Source organism: Entelurus aequoreus, linkage group LG01 (genome assembly GCF_033978785.1).
Source record: "Entelurus aequoreus isolate RoL-2023_Sb linkage group LG01, RoL_Eaeq_v1.1, whole genome shotgun sequence".
Lineage (NCBI taxonomy): Eukaryota > Metazoa > Chordata > Actinopteri > Syngnathiformes > Syngnathidae > Entelurus > Entelurus aequoreus.
Window position 1 is genome coordinate 68,975,585 of NC_084731.1, and position 21,805 is coordinate 68,997,389.

The 21,805-nt window shown below is 35.9% G+C and overlaps 1 protein-coding gene across 4 annotated transcripts in view; it reads right to left on the reverse strand.

The window, feature by feature from the left end:
* Positions 1 to 10,878: 10,878 nt before the first annotated feature.
* Positions 10,879 to 21,805, reverse strand: part of LOC133656241 (polyamine-transporting ATPase 13A2-like) — a 56,398-nt gene continuing 45,471 nt past the window's right edge. For 3 of the 4 annotated variants that reach the window (XM_062057204.1, XM_062057187.1, XM_062057195.1), the window contains exons 26-28: positions 18,232 to 18,383; positions 15,124 to 15,296; positions 10,879 to 11,272 (exon numbers count right to left, since the gene is read on the reverse strand). In XM_062057204.1, the coding sequence (XP_061913188.1) occupies positions 11,099 to 11,272; positions 15,124 to 15,296; positions 18,232 to 18,383 (499 nt within the window). In that variant the 3' untranslated portion in view covers positions 10,879 to 11,098. The remainder of the gene's footprint in view (positions 11,273 to 15,123; positions 15,297 to 18,231; positions 18,384 to 21,805) is intronic. The other variant, XM_062057214.1, reaches the window with a different exon arrangement.

Here is a 21,805-nt window from a genome sequence, read left to right on the forward strand (position 1 = left end):
TAGTCTTTGGTATGACTCGGCTGGGATTTGAACTCCAACCTACCGATCTCAGGGCGGACACTCTAACCACTAGGCCACTGAGATGTTTTATATGTATTTTTTATGTATGTCGCTTTGGATAAAAGCGTCTGCCAAATACTTAAACATAAACATATATAAACACCTGAAAGTCTTTATATCAGCTAAAACCACCAATCTGTTTCACTGGATTCAGAATAAAACCAAATTCTGTGTTACCCAACAATGTTAGTATTTGAATATTATTACTTGAAGACTTATTCTTGGTTACAATTATACTGTTAAGAAAGTATTGCCTTATACTTTGCCTTTATTTAATTTAATTGACAAGCAATTCTATTATGGTCATACTCTTATTTGCTAGCGGCTACAATTTCAGTACTATTGAAGATCTTTGCTCCTTCTCAACTCTGTGGTAATATTATTTTCACAAAATACAACCAATAGTACGTTAATGTTAAATCTTACTTGTGAAAAGTATTCCCCCGATTCCTATTTTCAACAGTCCGCTCATTTGAGCAAGAAAACGTTGAACACCAGCCCGGCATCGTTGTTTTTTACCTGTCAACTGTCAGTTTAGGCTGCTCGCCGGCTCCTCATCACCACTTCAAGATGGCGGCCCAATTTCTCGCGTCACAGCAGCCAATGCTGCGTCTACTTATAAGATGTCTATGGTTACACCTACAAACTGCATTTTGGTAATGCCTTTTATCTGGTCACGTGCTACAATGCTAGCATGTTAAAGCTTTAGGCTGTCTTTTTAACTAATTTTGTATGTTTAAACCTAAAAATCATTATTGTTGATACTTTTTGAATTTGTTTAGGTTAGGTAGCTACCCCAAATACTTCACTTAAAGAATTTGCTTCAGTCTTTTTGCCAGTGAACAGAGACACATTTCTGTCCAATAGCTGTTCAGGGATGGGCAGAGCCAAAACAGATGTACCAAAAAAGCTGGAGCCTGTTGACACCGATCACAACACAGATATGCCATCATACATCTTCGCCAATCGGAGCTTGGCGTAATAAGTATGATGTATTGGCTTGCATTGAATAAGCTGTCTGGCAAAAATGGATGATTTGTGAACTCTACTTAAGATCTCTCTCCAGCTATCCTCAGACAGACTCCTACCCAATCCCCCCTCCTCAAAATTACTTAAACTCAGAGATTCAGGGCGTAAAAGAAAACAATTGTAATGAATAATCGATTCTTTTAAAGTTGGAAGTGGTGTCAAAAATACATCTGCACATCAGTCGATAAATCTGGAAACCTAGGGAGGGGATTACAAAACAAAACTGGATCTGTACATATCTATTAAAAAAAAGAAGTGTTGTTTAGGGCATGTCAATTTATTACCAAGTTGCTGAATGTGTTGTCAATGTATAAATCTTTAATGTTATTGATCACTAGACTTGACCACTTTAAAAAGGCACTGCCGACAAGTGAGGGAGGGAAGGCATGGTTAGCAGTGATGGGTTCAAGACTAGAAATAGTCTGTAGACAAAAACAGCGCTTGAACTGAACCCAAATCCTAAATGAGGTCTTATCAATTGGATTTTTCATAAAAGCAGATGTACAAGAGTGAATGTGAGAGTGAACTAGAGCCCTTGGTGATACTGGTTTAGTTGCGTTTGCCTCCATAACCAGCCATAACAGAGGAAGATCAAATGCTTCATATTGCAGCCAATATTTAAGAATTCTAATGTTGGTGACCCAGTAGTGAAACCTAAAGTTTGGTAGTGCTAATCCTTCCAACGACTTGGGTCTGTGGGCCTTTTTATTCCAAATGAGGTCTAAAATCTGTATCTAATTTACAAAAGAAGGACTGATAGAGGAAAAAGTGCTATGCACTGAAACAGATGGGAAAATCGCAAAAGTACATTCATTTTAACAAAGTTCACAAGAGCCACTGTAGATTAATTAAATATGGACCAGCGATCAAAATCTCCCTGGATTCTGGACAACAATGGAGCAAAGTTGGCTGCATAAAGTCCTGCAGACGTATGTGTGGCCTCCGCTTGGCGACCTTCTGAGATAGTGGCATAATATCTCCGTTTTGTACGCTATATGGTAGCATGGATGTTTTGGACGCGTCTGAGCAAGTTGGTGTAAGCTCCTTTCAATTTGTAACCGGATACATGTCCAAAAGCTTGGAGAGTACTTAAGACAGCTGGGACTGAGATGGAGATGTCTGACATATATAGAAGGTCATCTGCATAGAGAGAGACTTTCACTTGCACATTGTGTCTACATAGGCTCCGTGGCCAGAGCAAAAAGCAATGAGCTCAGGTGGCAGCCCTGCCACGTGGAAAGGTAGAGGTGAAAGTATTGGGATTGAATATTATTTCTTCTGACCGAGGCCTTGGGAGATGACTATAGGAACCTAATCCATGAGATAAATCTGTTACAAAAGCCCAATCTCTCCAGGGCATAAATACATAATTCCACTACACTCTGTCAAATGCCTTCTCAGCATCCATAGATATGACTGCTTCTTCAGTGTTAAGAGAAGGCACTTTGTACAATATATTGCAAAGAAGTCCAAGATTAGAAAAGGAGTGCCTATTCCGAATGAACCCCGTTTGATTCGCATTAATAATAGAAGGGAAAATAGAATCCAGATGTAAAGCCAGCAGTTTGGATAAAGTCCACATTTAACAGGCTATTAGGACTTGAAATTGAAGCTTGGTTGAGCGTTTGCGGGAGGCGGCCCAATTCAATTAATTCATTGTACCTGTCCAATAGAAAGAGGGCGAGATTATGCCAAAATCTTCTGAAAAATTCGAAAGGATAACCATCTTTTCCCAGGGATTTACCATTTTGTAGTGATAACGCTGCAACATTCAATTCCACAAAAGTAATTGGTCTCTCTAACATTACTGCAGGGACTGATCAACCGTGGAGATGTCCAATTTGGCAAAAAAGCTATCAAGCTCAGGATTGATTGATTGATTGAGACTTTTATTAGTAGGTTGCACAGTGAAGTACATATTCCGTACAATTGACCACTAAATGGTAACACCCGAATAAGTTTTTCAACTTGTTTAAGTCGGGGTCCACTTAAATTGATTCATGATACAGATATATACTATCATATATACTATCATCATAATACAGTCATCACACAAGATAATCACATTGAATTATTTACATTATTTACAATCAGGAGTGTGGAGGGGGGGTGGGGTGGGGGGATATGGACATCAAGTAGTGGACATAGAGAGAGAGAGAGAGAGAGAGAGAGAGAGAGAGAGAGAGAGAGAGAGAGAGAGAGAGATCAGAAGGCATAAGAAAAAGAATCTGCATTTGATTGTTTACATTTGATTATTAGCAATCCGGGGAGGGTGTTAGTTTAGGGTTGTAGCTGCCTGGAGGTGAACTTTTATAGCGGTTTTGAAGGAGGATAGAGATGCCCTTTCTTTTATACCTGTTGGGAGCGCATTCCACATTGATGTGGCATAGAAAGAGAATGAGTTAAGACCTTTGTTAGTTCGGAATCTGGGTTTAACGTGGTTAGTGGAGCACCCCCTGGTGTTGTGGTTATGGCGGTCATTTACGTTAAGGAAGTAGTTTGACATGTACTTCGGTATCAGGGAGGTGTAGCGGATTTTATAGACTAGGCTCAGTGCAAGTTGTTTAACTCTGTCCTCCACCTTGAGCCAGCCCACTTTAGAGAAGTGGGTAGGAGTGAGGTGGGATCTGGGGTGGAGGTCTAGAAGTAACCTGACTAGCTTGTTCTGAGATGTTTGGAGTTTAGATTTGAGGGTTTTGGAGGTGCTAGGGTACCAGGAGGTGCATGCGTAATCGAAAAAGGGTTGAACGAGAGTTCCCGCCAGAATCCTCAAGGTGCTTTTGTTGACCAGAGAGGAAATTCTGTAGAGAAATCTCGTTCGTTGGTTAACCTTTTTGATTACCTTGGTTGCCATTTTATCACAGGAAAGGTTAGCCTCTAGAATGGAACCTAGGTAGGTGACCTCATCTTTCCTGGTGATTACACTGTCACCTACTTTTATGGTGAAGTGATTGACTCTCTTAAGTTTGATGTGGGACCCAAACAGGATGGATTCTGTTTTACCCAAGTGGATGGATAGCTTGTTGTCAGCGAGCCAGGTGCAGGTTCTACAGAGCTCAGCACTGAGGATTTTCTCCACCTGTGACTTGTCCTTGTCTGATACCAGCAGGGCCGAGTCATCCGCAAACAAAAACAATTCACAGTCACATGCCGATGACATGTCGTTTATGTATATTAGGAACAGTAAAGGTCCCAATATACTGCCTTGGGGGACTCCACAGCTCACCGAGAGGGGGGGGGACACGGTGCCGTTCACCTCTACCACCTGCTCCCTCCCCTCCAAGTAAGACTGCATCCAGCTCCAAGAGGTTTTGTTAAATCCGATTGCTCTGAGCTTATCCAACAGTATAGCGTGGTTAACGGTGTCAAAGGCCTTCTGAAGATCCAGCATGACCATGCCGCAGTATTTGCCCGCGTCCACCTCATGTTTGATGTGGTCGGTCAGATAGAGAAGGCATGTGTCAGTGGAGTGGTTAGTTCTGAAGCCGGATTGGAATTTGTACATGAGTTTATTAGTGGCAAGGTAACTATCGACCTGTTCATAAACTATTTTCTCCATTACTTTCGAAATGGAGCCGAGAATAGAAACAGGTCGGTAGTTGCCAGGTTCCAATTTGCTTCCTTTTTTAAAGAGGGGAGTTACTCTACTCTAGGAGTAGAACATTGAGCAGATGAGTAGAGGGACGCGTACAAATTCTTAAATACATGATTAATCTAAAGATCATCCGCAACTAATCGGATTGAATCTGCAAAATTTAATGGGATGCTGATATCTGGCCTAGTTGATGAGCTAATAAACTATTATCAGCTCTATTGCCATGTTCGTTGAACTGGGATCTTGAATGAAACAAATAGTAGTAATTGTGTATTTAGACGCCTGGATCAGGTTTTTAAAGAGTAAATCCATTGGAATTTGAGCATGGTCGGCGATAACAATTGCAACATATTTGCATAAAGGTATAGATGAGAGTAACTTGTTATCAACTAGAATGTAGTCAATTTAGGTGGAAGTGTGATGAATGTTGGAGAAGGAGTATGGACATTTGGAGAGATTTAAAAAATACCAGACATCTAAAAAAGAAAATTCTTCTGGATTACTGGATTAATTTAGAGGATTTTGATGGTGAGCAAGTTTTGGGTGTTGGGCGACCAACCTGGGGATCGAGCCGACAGTTAAAGTCTCCTCCTAGTATTAAATAGTACATTGACAAGTCAGGGAGGTTCAGAAAAAGATGTTTGAAAAAGGTGTCATTGTCAAAATTGGGAGCATAAACATTTCAAGAGCTCCTGGGGTGTTTCACATCTGGCCAGTGACAATTACAAATCAGAAATACCATTCCAATGTACTAAAGGAACATATTTATGTAGCAAGATAGCTACTCTCCTCCATTTGGCGGTCGCCAGCTAGCATGCTAGCATGCCTCCTCCATGGAATCTGGGGCAACTATTATTTGTCCGAGATGCCTTTGTTGGCTCATCGCACCTGTGGGTCTGGGTGACCCCGTTTCCAAGCTACGGTCGGAGTAAAGTTGGAAGAGATCGAGGTGAAAGTCTGAAGAGATTGAGGTCCTGGCGCCCATGTAGGAGAGTGGGGAAGCTTCGCCAGCCCGGCGTAGAATCTGGTTACGAGTTTGGAATAAATACACCCGAACAACAAGTGGCCACGGAGGCCTGCCATCTTTCGGCCCCGCTCCCAAAGTCCAAAAGGGGCCTGTCGTCGGGTTTAAGCAAATCCTGCAGGAGATGGGACGTAATCTCAGTGGGACGAGGGCCTTCAGAGCCCTCAGGAAGACCCACCACACAAATATTGTTAGCAGCGTGCGCCATGCTAGCAACCGCCCCTCGTTGTAGGACGAAAGTTTGCCATTGAGTGCTTCCAAAGCAGCTGCTATCTCTCCTCTCACCTTGCCCAAGACCACGGACCTCGTATGCCCAGCAGCAGAGAAGAATCAGCAACCGACTTACCGGGAGAGTCAAGTTCTAGCAAGGCCCATGGTCTGTGGCCTGGTTTAGCGAAGTCAGGCTTTCCTCTGTTCAACATGGCAGACCTTCAGGTAAGAGACAAACAAGTTGAGCAAAAAAGACGACCATAATAAACATGCCTGACTCCTTCACTGCTCAGCAGCGCTCCCGGAGTCTATGCCAGCTTTTTAGATCATTTGGTATGTTTATACCTAAAAAATCAGATTTTGATACTTGGCGCCCTCTTAGAAGTATGCTAACGTCTCTTATATTCATTAGCATGCTAATGTTTTATGCTAGCGTTTAATTATGTTTACACCTACAAATCATAGCCTTTGATACTTGGCGCCCTCTTAGAAGTATATTAACGTCCTGTATATTAGTATGCTAATTATTGAGCTAATTTTACATGTTTACACCTACAAATAGTGAATTTTGGTATTTCCTCTTATCTGGTCACGTGCTAGCATGTTAACGTTTTCAGTCTGCTTTTTAGCTCATTTTGTATGTTTATACCTAAAAAAATCATAGATTTTGATACTTTGCGCCCTTTTAGAAGTATGCTAACGATTTAGTTCATTTTGTATGTTCACACCTACAAAAAGTGAATTTTGGTATTTGTTCTTATCTGGTCACGTGCTAGCATGATTACGTTTGATGTCTGCGTTTTAGCAAAATTATTTCTGTAAAAAAATTAAAATTATGTTTTTTGATACTTGGCGCCATCTACTGTAGGTAGTATGCTAACGTCTATTATATGTTAATGTTAGCATGATAATGTTTTACGCAAAAAAATGTATTAATTTATTAAAAATCAGATTTTGATACTTTGCGCTAGGGCTGCAACTAACAACTAATTTGATAATCGATTAATCTGTCGATTATTACTTCGATTAATCGATTAATAATCGGATAAAAGAGACTAACTACATTTCTATCCTTTCCAGTATTTCATTGAAAAAAACAGCATACTGGCACCATACTTATTTTGATTATTGTTTCTCAGCTGTTTGTAAATGTTGCAGTTTATAAATAAAGGTTTATAAAAATAAATAAATAAAAGTAGCCTCTGCGCATGCGCATAGCATAGATCCAACGAATCGATGACTAAATTAATCGCCAACTATTTTTATAATCGATTTAATCGATTAGTAATTGTAGCCCTACTTTGCGCCATCTTAGAAGTGTGCTAATGTCTCTTATATTAGCATGCTTATGTTTTATGTTAGCGTTTTAGCTAATTTTGTATGTTTACACCTACAAATACTACACTACAATATTTCCTCTCACCTGGTCATGTGCTAGCATGCTAATTTTTTATGCTAGCTTTTTAGCTAATTTTGTATGTTTATACCTAAGAATAATATTTTAATGCTTGGCGCTGTCACGCCAAATTTCTTCCCCCTACAACCCCCCCCCCATTTACTTCCGGGGTCATTTCCTCTTGCGTCATTTCCTCTTACTTACGTCATTTCCTTTTCTCCTGAAAATGGTGGTGTCACTGAATGACATTTGTCTTTATCTTTCCCAGGGGACTTATGTCAAACACCAGCAGGCTTCGAAAAATTCCAGGCGGAGTGTTAGGGAAAATTTCAGGCGGAGTGTAGGGCCGCTGCTAGGAACTTCTGTCTTCGTGGTAACGTGCAAAAAATATTAATTAACATATAATACTGTTGAATGTCTGTACTTTAAATAAAACTGAATTTAACGAATTAATGTAGTTTTAATAAAGTTTGATAATGTTGATTGATAATGAAATAACTTATTGTACACTGTTATTCATTTCCGCATATGTCCACGAGTCAAATGTGCAGTCAGGAATATCCTCAAGTTAATTTGTCTGATTAATACAGACGTTTTGTTAACGCTATATTATAAAAAAAACAAAAAAAACAAGAATCCTTCCAGCGACGGGCAGTCAAAGCCGAAGTGCTATCGATCGCTGTCAATGACGTAAGAGGAAATGACCCCGGAAGTAAATGGGGGGGGGGGGGGGGGGGGTGTTGTAGGGGGAAGAAATTTGGCGTGACAGCGCAATCTTAGAAGTATGCTAACGTCTCTTTTATTAGCATGGTAATGTTTTAGCTAATTTTGTATGTTTACGCCTACAAATAGTGATTTTTTGCTATTCCTCTTATCTGGTCACTTGTTAGCATGCTAACGTTTCAAATTATACACATGATAATGTTTTATGCTAGCTTTTTAACTAATTGGTATGTTTATATCTGATGAAGTTTGCATTGTAATACTCGGCATCATCTTAGAAGAATGTCATCATGCTAAAATTAGCATGCTAACATTTGATGCCAGCTTTTTAGTTAAATGTATATGTTTAAACCTAAAAATCATAGATATTTTCATACTTTGCGCCCTCTTTGAAGTGTGCTAACATCTCTTGTATTAGCATGTTAATGTTTTATGCTAGCTTTTTAGTTAATTGTATATATTCACCTAAAAAATCACAGATTTGGAAACTTGGCGCCATCTGTTAGCAGGCCCATCAACATTTCCGCAGGAATTTTTTTTAGCATGCTTGTAGTTTGTAATCGTTATTATAAGGTATGGAAAGTGTTAATAAAAAGTGAACTATGACACGGTCCTAAGTATTCAGAGCCTCTGCTCAGTATTGAGTATTTGCACCTTTTGAGCGAGTACAGCCACGAGTCTTCTTGGGAATGATGCAACAATTTTTTTCCTGGATTTGGGGATCCTTGCAGGTCCTCTCTAGTTCTGTCAGGTTGGATGGTGAACAGTCACTTTAAGGTCTCTCAAGAGATGCTCAATTGGGTTCAGGTCAGGGCTCTGGCCGGGCCAGTCAAGAATGGCCGCAGAGTTGGTCCGCAGCCACTCCTTTGTAATTCATGGTGTGTATACCAGTCAGTATGTATTGTGTGTGTATACCAGTCAGTATGTATTGTGTGTCAGTATTTATTGTGTGTGTGAGTCAGTCAGTATGTATTGTGTGTGTATGTCAGTCAGTATGTATTGTGTGTGTATACCAGTCAGTGTGCGTGCATCCGTCCGTCCGTCCCTCCCTGTCTTGTGTGTCTGTCTGTACCTGTCTTATGTGTGTGTGTTGTGTATACCAGTCTGTGTACCTGTCTTGTGTGTGTTGTGTATACCAGTCAGTATGTATTGTGTGTGTGTTTGTGAGAGTCAGTCAGTATGTATTGTGTGTATACCAGTAAGTTTTTATTGTGTGTGTATACCAGTCAGTATGTATTGTGTGTGTATGCCAGTCAGTAGGTATTGTGTGTGTGTGTGTGTATACCAGTCAGTATTTATAGTGTGTATACCAGTCAGTGTGCGTGCGTGCGTCCGTCCCTCCCTGTCTTGTGTGTCTGTCTGTTCCTGTCTTGTGTGTGTGTACCTGTCTGTCTGTGTCTGCACTTGTCTGTCTGTGTGTACCTGTCTTGTGTGTGTGTGTGTATTGTCTGTCTGTACCTGTATTTTGTGTGTGTGACCAAATATGACAACATATGATGCAATGGTATTATTTATGGAGTATATTGTGAATAAATGAGAACAGAAAGTGAACAAAAGTGTTAGCAACTGCTATGTAAAGGAAAAGGGGTAGGATTAAATAACCTTTGCTTCATCCTACTCCTTTTCGAACATGTTGAAAAAAGAAACTGGACATTCTGATGTATCATGTTTTAATTGTATTCATGTTGGAAATAAACTCAAAGCCTAAACCATTGTTCCATATGAATTGAAACCATAACCACTAATTCTCAAAGTAGCAATTAGCTACCTGCTGCCACCTACTGACAAGGAGGAATATTACATGGTCACTGCAGATCACCACAGAGCATTCATTCAACAACGGCACATTTCTTCCAGCCATCCATTTTCTACCGCTTGTCCGTTTTGGGGTCGTGGGGGGTGCTGGATTGCGGATTCTAATTATGGGTTTGCAAAAACATTTTTTTTAGGTCAATTAGGTAAAATTGCATATTTTCCCACGGCACAGCGGTTGGAAAAAAAAAAACGCTGAAAGCATGTTCCACAAGTGTGAATTCAGTCTTCTTCGCGTCTTGGCCGTATTACAGAGCAGCATCTGTCCTATTTCTTTATGACGTTGTGGCGCAAGGTGAGCAATGCTAACACAGCGACTGAGCAACTTTTTGATGCACTTGATCTTCAACTCCTGCCTCATCTATAACACATCTGTATAGTTTTCTATGCTCTGTGTAAATATTACACATTGATAATGATCCTACTTTGTGGAAATCTGTTTACCGTGGTGAACGAGGGAAGACTGTAGCTTTGACCTCAGGTACAAAAAAACAGTTACTAAATTCATGTAATTAAAAGTTCTCACAAGTTGCTTTTAAATGGGTGTGTATGTGCATACATGCAAATGAGGTGTTTACACACTATTTTCACTGACATCCATCCATCCATTTTCTACCGATTGTCCCGTGCGGGGGTGCTGGAGCCTATCCCAGCGACATTCGGGCGGAAGGCAAAGGCGGGGAACACCCTGGACAAGACGCCATTCGACATTTCAGTGTAAATGTAGAATTGTTTATGTATATATACACATCTAAACCTATAGATATACCTACATATATGTACATACATACAGTATATGCATAAACATATGTTTATATACATACAGTATATGTATGATTATACTGTATATCTATATATATATGTGAACACATACACAATATATATATATATACACACACACTTTCATATCTATATGTATATATGTTACATATACACACATACTATTTTTTCAAATGTATTTAATATATTTAATATGTTTTAAGCAATTGTGTTTCTTTTTTCATTAGTGAAATTGTGTTGATGCATATGTTTGCCTCTTGAAGCATATATTTGTGATGTGTGAAGTAAAATTTAAAATGTATATTTTGTGTTTAGATTTTATTAGTTCAAATTTCAGGTACATACATTTTGTGTACAAAGTCATGTTTTGCATGTGGAGCAAACATTGATGAATCCAAAAATGCACAGTGGCGACACCTAGCGGCCATAAAGTGAACAACATATTGCAAGGTGTGGCGCAAGGGAGACGTCACCTGAGGCTGGCGACCGTGTGCTCTGAGGGCTGCAGTGTTTGGTTGAGCGGCGGCCATGTTGGCGTATGAGTGCTGCTCAGGAGCGAGTGGAGACGTTTGTACTTTTTCTTGGAGGAGCGTCTGGGACACATCCAGCGAAGGCAGTTGAGGACGCCAACGTCGATCAACATCTGAGCGACAAGCACACCTTTGTGAATGTTCACCTTTCAGAACTAAATACAACCCCAAAGACTACTGTGTTTATTAGTACCACCATTTTTACAAATGCAGTTTATACATGCATGCATGCATATATATATATATATATATATATATATATATATATATATACATATATATATTATATATATATATATATTATATATATATATATATACATATATACATGCATGCATGTATATATATATATATACATGCATGCATATATATATATATATATATACATATATATATATATATACACACACGTATGTATATATATATATATACACACACGTATGTATATATATATATATATATATATATATATACACACACACACGTATATGTATATATATATACACATATATGTATATATATACATATATGTATATATATACACACACACGTATATGTATATATATATACACATATATGTATATATATACACATATATGTATATATATACACATATGCATATATATATGTGTATATATATATACATGTATATATATGTATATGTAAATATATACATAGATTATATATATACGTATATGTATATATACACATATGTATCATATACATATATGTATATATACATATACGTATATATATACATATATGTATAAATACATATATGTATATATATGTATATATACATATACGTATATATATACATATATGTATAAATACATATATGTATATATACATGTATATATATATACACATGTATATGTATACATGTATATATATATATATACATATATGTATATACATATATATATATATATACACATATATGTGTATATGTATACATGTATATATATATATACATATATGCATATACATATATATATACATATATGTATATACATATATATACATATATGTATATACATATGTATATGTATATACATATATATATACATATATGTATATACATATGTATATACACGCATACATATATGCATGTATATATATATATACACACATATGTATATATATGTATACATATATATACACATATATATATATGCATACATATATGTATGTATATATATATATATATATATATACACACATATGTATATATATGTACACATATATATACATACATATATGTATATACATATATGTATACGTGTATATATACACACATATATATACATACATTATATATATACATATATAGTCAAGGTTTCTGTGATTTATCCTATATACAGTGCTCAATACCGAAGTACAGCGGAATATACAGGAGGTCAGGAATATACAGGAGGTCAGGAAAAACAGAGGCTATATCATCCCTACAAGCCTGTTTCGCAGGTTTCCCTGCTCGTCAGGGGATACATATACATATATATAATTATATATATATAATTATATATATATAATTATATATATATATATATATATATATATATATATATATATATATATATATATATATATATATATATATATATACACATATATAATTATATATATACACATATGTATATACATACATAATACATGTATACACAGTATATATACATACAGTTAGGTCCATAAATATTTGGACATTGACACAATCGTCAGTATTCCAGCTCTGTACAACACCACAATGGATTTGAAATTAAACAAACAAGATGTGCTTTAAGTGCAGACTTTGAGCTTTAATTCGAGGGTATTTACATCCAAATCAGGTGAACGGTGTGGGAACTACAACACATTGTATATGTGCCTTCCATTTTTCAAGGGCCCAAAATTAATTGGACAAACTAATATAATCATAAATCAAATTGTCACTTTTTAATACTTTGTTGTAAATCCTTTGCAGTCAATGACAGCCTGAAGTGTGGAACCCATAGACATCACCAGACGCTGGGTTTGGTCCCTGGTGATGCTCTGCCGGGTCTTTGTCTTCACTTCCTGCTTGTTCTTTGGGCATTTTCCCTTCAGTTTTGTCTTCAGCAAGTGAAATGTATGCTCAATGGGATTCAGGTCAGGTGATTGACTTGGCCATTGCACAACATTCCACTTCTTTGCCTTAAAAAACTCTTTGGTTGCTTTCGCAGTATGCTTGGGGTCATTGTCTATCTGCATTGTGAAGCGCCGTCCAATGAGTTTTGAAGCATTTGGCTGAATATGAGCAGATAATATTGCCCCAAACACTTCACAATTCATTCTGCTGTTTTTGTCAGCTGTCACATCATCAATAAACATAAGAGATCCAGTTCCACTGGCAGCCATGCATGCCACTACCACTAACATGCTTCACTGATGAGGTGCTATGCTTTGGCTCTTGAGCAGTTCCTTGCCTTCTCCATACTCTTCTCTTTCCATCATTCTGCTACAAGTTGATCTTTGTCTCATCTGTCCATAAGATGTTGTTCCAGAACTGCACAAGCTCTTTTACATGTTTCTTGGCAAACTCTAATCTGGCCTTCCTGTTTTTGAGGCTCACCAATGGTTTACACCTTGTGATTAAACTTTTGTATTTCCTCTGGTGAAGTCTTCTCCTAAATGTTGATTTGGACACAGATACACCAACTGTACCCCCTGGAGAGTTTTCTTCCTCTGGCCAACTGTTGTGAAGGGCTTTTTCTTGACAAGGGAAGGTATTTGTCCGTCATCCACCACTTGTTTTCCGTGGTCTTCCAGGTCTTTTGGTATTGCTGAGCTTAGCAGTGCGTTCTCTCTTTTTAAGAATGTACCAAACAGTTGATTTGGCCACACCTCATGTTTTTGCTGTCTCTCTGATGGCTTTGTTTTGATTTTTCAGCCTAATGATGGCTTGCTTCACTGATAGTGACAGCTCTTTGGACTTCATATTGAGAGATGACCTCCCCAGATTCCAAATGAATATACCACACTTGAAATGACATCTAGGCCTTTTATCTGCTCTTTGTAAATGAAATAAATGAAAAAAACAAGGGAATAACACACACCTGGCCATGGAACAGCTGAGTAGCCAATTGTCCAATTACTTTTGGTCCCTTGAAAAGTGGAAGGCACATATTAAATGTGTTGTAATTCCTACACCGTTCACCTGACTTGGATGTAAATACCCTCAAATTAAAGCTCAAAGTCTGCAATTAAAGCACATCTTGATTGTTTCATTTCAAATCCATTGTGGTGTTGTACAGAGCTGGAATACTGAAAATTGTGTCAATGTCCAAATATTTATGGACCTAACCGTACATATATATATACACACATATATATATATAAAATATATATTTTAAAAAAATATATATATATATCCTATACGTGTGTGTTCATATATTAATATAAAGGATATATAGTTAATAATTAATATAATTGTATATTAAGAGTATGTGAAAGTTGGACTCCTACCTTGTTTACTTCAGTGACAACCTCTTTAAAGATTTGTAATCAGAAATATCAGGCAGATAAAATGTTCCAAACATGGATAAGTGTGGAGTATTTAAAATGTTTCCTATCATGCATTGCACTGGGTGTAATTTTGAATTATGTGTTGTGTTTGGACATTTTGTTTAACATCCACAAAGTTGAGTGAGCATGTGTGTTGACTGAGTTGCTTGCATTTCTTTTTTGAGCCATGACAGACTTGGACCGGGTCATATAAGTAAATGCTGTGCTGTTGGACATTTCGAAGCAACATTAATCGTCCTTGACCTAATTTTTTCACGCTGCCCGAGTGATAGCATCGTTAGATATTTATCATCAACTTGAAAACCCCGGCGGGCCAGATTCCTCCTTCAACTCAACTGAAAACGCTGACGGGCCGCGGTTTGGACACCCCTGGTTTGTATAACAGCATGTTGGAACATTAACAAAAGCGGCGCGAGTCTCTCACCTCCGCCACGAAACAAAGCAGGAAGTTGAGCGCGGCCAAGGCCACGATCAGCATCTTGAAGTTGACATCTGAAAGGTGGTCAAGTCGCAGTGCCGCCATCAACGTCCGTGAAGGAGCCAACACCAAGTAGGCCATGGCGGCAAACAGGAGCAGCAGCAGACACAAGAAGATCACTGCGCACATGAACACAAACATTCGGTTTTCTGCACATATCAGACCAGATGCATGCATTACACCTATAATCCACCAGGGGGCAGTCCTTGCCTTAATAGAGGAATGTCCAGTCATTCTGCAAGAAACTTTACAAATTCTTTCTTTCTTTCTTTAGTTTATTTCGAACATGAACACACTTACAGCATAATACATCACACAATTTCATATTATTTCACTTTACATCATGTCCGAAAAGGAGTAGGAAGAAGCAAAGCTTATTTAATGCTAGCACTTTCCCACTTCAGAGCGTTTAAATATATACATTCATTTACTGACTTTTTTTTATAGTAAAATGACATCAGTGAATGAGTAATACAACAGTTTTGTAATATATAATTAAGTCAGTCATTATTAACATACTGAGATGAAGAATATCTTATTTTCAATAAGGTTGAAAGTATTTTTCATAATTCTTCTTCTTTGTAAGCACTATTAATTTGAACAACCTCTTAAACTGGATCATATCAGTACAATGTTTAACTTCGTTACTTAATCCATTCCATAATTTAATTCCACATACTGATATGCTAAAGGTTCTAAGTGTTGTACGAGCATACAAATGTTTTAAATTAAAATTTCCTCTAAGGTTATATTTCTCCTCTTTAGTAGAGAATAATTGTTGTACATTCTTTGGTAGCAGGTTATAGTTTGCTTTGTACATCATTTCAGCTGTTTGCAATTTTACCAAATCATCAAACTTTAATATTTTTGACTCAATAAATAAAATGTTTGTATGTTCTCTATATCCAACATGAAATATTATTAGCGTTATGGTAAAGATGTATGAAACGTTATTATTTCCGTTAAGGTAAAGAGTTATGAAATATTATTAGCGTTATGGTAAAGATGTATGAAATATTATTACAGTTACGTGATATCACGAGGAAAATCCTATTTATGTATGAAATATTATTTACTGTTACGGTAAAGAAGTATGAAATATTAGTATTAGCGTTATGGTAAAGAGGTATATTATTAGCGTTATGGTAAAAATATAATATAACAATAAAAAAGTAAACAATGGTGGTCCCAGTGTTGATCCCTGGGGTACACCACAAGATATAATTAGCGCTGTAGGTTAGGTTCCTGTTGGTTAAGTAGCTTGTAGTTAAGATGTATGAAATATTTTGACCATTATGGTAAATGTATGATAAAAAATATTAGTGTCATAGATCATTTGTAATAAATAATATTATTAATGTCATGGTAAAGATGTATGAAATATTATTATTAGCATTAACGTAAAGATGTATGAAATAATAACAGTATTACGGTAAATACAGTCGTGGTCAAAAGTTTACATACACTTGTAAAGAACATAATGTCATGGCTGTCTTGAGTTTCCAAAAATTTCTACAATTCTTATTTTTTTGTGATAGAGTGATTGGAGCACATACTTGTTGGTCACAAAAACATTCATGAAGTTTGGTTCTTTTATGAATTTATTATGGGTCTACTGAAAATGTGAGCAAATCTGCTGTGTCAAAAGTGTACATACAGCAATGTTAATATTTGCTTACATGTCCCTTGGCAAGTTTCACTGCAATAAGGTGCTTTTGGTAGCCATCCACAAGCTTCTGGCAAGCTTCTGCTTGAATTTTTGACCACTCTTCTTGACAAAATTGGTGCAGTTCAGCTAAATGTGTTGGTTTTCTGACATGGACTTGTTTCTTCAGCATTGTCCACACGTTTAAGTCAGGACTTTGGGAAGGCCATTCTAAAACATTAATTCTAGCCTGATTTAGCCATTCCTGTACCACTTTTGATGTGTGCTTGGGGTCATTGTCCTGTTGAAACACCCAACTGCGCCCAAGACCCAACCTCAGGGCTGATGATTTTAGGTTGTCCTGAAGAATTTGGAGGTAATCCTCCTTTTTCATTGTCCCATTTACTCTCTGTAATGCACCAGTCCCATTGGAAGCAAAACAGGCACAGAGCATAATACTACCACCACCATGCTTGACGGTAGGTCTGGTGTTCCTGGGATTAAAGGACTCACCTTTTCTCTTCCAAACATATAGCTGGGTATTGTGGCCAAACAGCTAATTTTTTGTTTCATCTGACACCACATGGACAAAGATAAGACCTTCTGGAAGAAAGTTCTGTGGTCATGTAACCAAATATTAACATTTCTGTATGTATACTTTTGACCCAGCAGATTTGCTCACATTTTCAGTAGACCCATAATAAATTCATAAAAGAACCAAACTTCATGAATGTATTTTGTGACCAACAAGTATGTGCTCCAATCACTCTATCACAAAAAAATAAAACTTAAAGAAATGATTGGAAACTCAAGACAGCCATGACATTATGTTCTTTACAAGTGTATGTAAACTTTTGACCACGACTGTATGTATTATATATTATTACTACAGTAATGGTGAAGACATGAAATATTATTGGCCTTATGGTAAAATTGCATGAAATATGATTATAATTAGTGTTATTGTAAAGCTATATGAAATATTATCATCATGGTAAAGATGTATGAAATATGATTATTAAAGTTATGGTAAATATGTATTAGATATTATTATTACAGTAATGGTGAAGACATATGAAATATTATTAGCCTTGTGGTAAAACTGCATGAAACATGATTATGATTAGCGTTGTAGTAAAACTGTATGAAATATTACTGTTATGGTAAAGATGTATGAAATATGATTATTGAAGTTATGGTAAATTGGTAAATATGCATTAAATATTATTACAGTAGTGGTAAAGTTGTATGAAATATGATTAGCATGAAGAAGAATCTGTGTTAAATGTGATGATGATTAGTGTTATGCTAAAACTGCATGAAATATGATAAGTGTGTGAAAATATGTTAACAGTTATGATAAGTGTATAAAATATGATTAGTTATGATTAAAGTGTATGAAATATTACCGTTGTGATAGAGAGGTTTCTTGTGAGGGAAGCCCTTGGTGAGCACCACGGCCATGAATATGTACTGGAAGCCTGACACTGAGAAGACTGAGGTGTCGGCCATGTTGGGAAGGTTTGCTGAGCCAAACACTGTAGAATTGACTGGAATATACCTGAGGGGAAACATCACACTATTATTATTTTTATGATTATTCCTCTAATAATGCACATTCACTTGACATACAAATAAACCTGAAGGGAAACATCACACTATTATTATTATTATTATGATAATGCACATTTACTTGACATAAAAATAAACCTGAGGGGAAACATCACACTATTATTATTATTTTTATGATTATTCCTCTAATAATGTATGTGGAGTTAAATTATACAATGGATTAAGCAAAGCAATCAAACAATGTACTAATATGATCCACTTTAAGAAAATCTTCAAACTTAAAGTGTATACAAAGTACAAAGTACATTCATTCATTCTCAAAATAATCTTACTCATCTCATCATATGAAATATAACTTACTTCACCAATTATTATTTATTTTTATTGTGATTACTTATGGAGTATATTGTGAATAAATTGAGAACAGGAAGTGAACAAAAGTTTTAGCAACTGTTATGTAAAAGAAAAGGGGTAGGATTAAATAAACTCTGCTTCTTCCTACTCCTTTTCGAACACGTTGAAAAAAGAAACTGGAAATTGTGATGTATCATGTTGTATGCTTGCATGTTCGAAATAAACTCAAACTCAACTCAACTATTCAGATTTACTTGACATAAAAATAAACTTGAGAGGAAACATCACACTATTATTATTATTATTATGATAATGCACATTTACTTGACATAAAAATAAACCTGAGGGGAAACATCACACTATTATTATTATTATTATGATAATGCACATTTACTTGACATAAAAATAAACCTGAGGGGAAACATCACACTATTATTATTATTATTATTATGATAATGCACATTTACTTGACATAAAAATAAACCGCGACCCGACCTCTGATAAGCGGAAGAAGATGGATGGATGGATGGACATTTACTTGACATAAAAATAAACCTGAGGGGAAACATCACACTATTATTATTATTATGATAATGCACATTTACTTGACATAAAAATAAACCGCGACCCGACCTCTGATAAGCGGAAGAAGATGGATGGATGGATGGACATTTACTTGACATAAAAATAAACCTGAGGGGAAACATCACACTATTATTATTATCTTTATGATAATGCACATTACTTGACATAAAAATAAACCTGAGGGGAAACATCACACTATTATTATTATTATTATTGTGATAATACACATTTACTTGACATAAACATATCAATCCTATTAATGAGTTGTTAAATTAGCATCATGTCCATCTTTGATGGATTAGGAGTTTTAATCTGTCCAAGACCAAAAAGGATAAATTCCAATTCTGAACATTTCATTGACATTTTGATGACTGAGATTGTTGTAATCAATGTTGTTTGTTGCAAGAATTTACTCTAATGGCTTTCCTCCCACCACATTTACATGTGATTCATTCACAGCACCTGATAGAATCCACAAAGTGTTTACTTTCTCCACATGTTATGTTACAGCCTCATTCCAAAATGCAATATTCATTTTTCTCCTCAAAATTGTACACACAATACCCCATCATGACAATGTGAAAGTTGTTTGTTTTTTTTAATAAGTCCATCTACAAAGTATTGAGCAAAGGCTGTGAATATTTATATACGTGTCATTTTTTATTTTTTTTAAATTTTGTAAACATTTTTGCTGAATTGGAAAAAAAAGAAACATTTTGACAATGTCATTATGGGGTAATGTGTGTAGAATTTTGAGGACAAAAGTGAATTTATTAAATTTTTGCTGCAGCTATCGATTTTTTTAGGTCAGGTTTGTGACCCTGGTCACACGCTTGGGTCCTCAAAAATTTTAGAAGAAAAAACAAACTGCCATTGCTCAAAAAATAATAATGCATTAAATAAATGTTGTAACAAATTATTTATTTACTTAAGGCTCCAGTTAGTCCACATTAAATATTCCACATTAAAAATAATTTGGGGGAAAATATTGCATATTTTGTGTTTTTGCCATAAAAAACAGGGTTTTGACAAAAAGGGCATAAAACATCAAAAAAAGTTCAACTTTAAATCAACAGATGGATCTGAAGTTGATCTAGAGATAGGAGCGTTGAATAAAAAACATTTTTTTAAATTATTTTTTTATTGTTTTTTTCATTTGATTTATGACCTTTTTGTCAGAGCCACCTTTTTTATAATACGGCAAACACTAAATATGCAAAATTTTCCCCAAAAAATATTTTTAAGTGAAATAATTAATGAGAACTAAAAATGTCAATAATTCAAAACAACATGGATTCATTATTATTTTTTTAAAGCATGACAGTTCAAGAAATTATTTGGGATGCGCTCATAAAAGTGAAAATGAGACTTTAAAAATTTTTTTTTACTTTCAACGCTTAAGTCTCTAGTTTAACTTCAGATCTATCCCTCGATTAAACATTTTTATTATTTTTTCTTGTTTGATTCATGCCCTTTTTGTCAAAGAAAACTTTTTTCTTATACGGCAAACAAAAAATATGCAAAATTTCCCTCAAAAAATATTTCAAAGTGTAATATTTTATGTGAAGTAAATATGTCAATAATTCATAACATTGATTTTAATTCATTATTATTGTTTTAACTGACAGTTTAAGAAAAACAATCAGACAACATTTTTTTGAGATGCACTCATGAAAGTGTTAGAAATATAAAAAATACAACTTTTTATTTTCTTTTTTTTTATAGAAATATAAAAAATAAGACTTTTTCTTTTCTTTTTTTACTTTCAATGCTTAAGTCTCTAGTTTAACTTCAGATCTATCCCTCGATTATAATATATAATATAATTTTTTCTTGTTTGATTCATGCCCTTTTTGTTAAAGAAAACTTTTTCTTATATGGCAAACAAAAAATATGCAAAATTTCCCTAAAAAAATATTTTAAAGTGTAATATTTTATGTGAAGTAAATATGTCAATAATTCATAACATTGATTTTAATTCATTATTATTGTAATTGGAGCCTTAAATACACTATATTGCCAAAAGTATTTGGCCACCTGCCTTGACTCACATATGAACTTGAAGTGCCATCCCATTCCTAACCCATAGGGTTCAATATGATGTGGGTCCACCTTTTGCAGCTATTACAGCTTCAACTCTTCTGGGAAGGCTGTCCACAAGGTTGCAGAGTGTGTTAATAGGAATTTTCCACCATTCTTCCAAAAGCGCATTGGTGAGGTCACACACTGATGTTGGTGGAGAAGGCCTGGCTCTCAGTCTCCGTTCTAATTCATCCCAAAGGGGTTCTATCGGGTTCAGGCCAGGACTCTGTGCAGGCCAGTCAAGCTCATCCACATAAGACTCTGTCATCCATGTCTTTATGGACCTTGCTTTGTGCACTGGTGCACAGTCATGTTGGAAGAGGAAGGGGCCCGCTCCAAACTGTTCCCACAAAGTTGGGAGCATGGACTTGTCCAAAATGTTTTGGTATT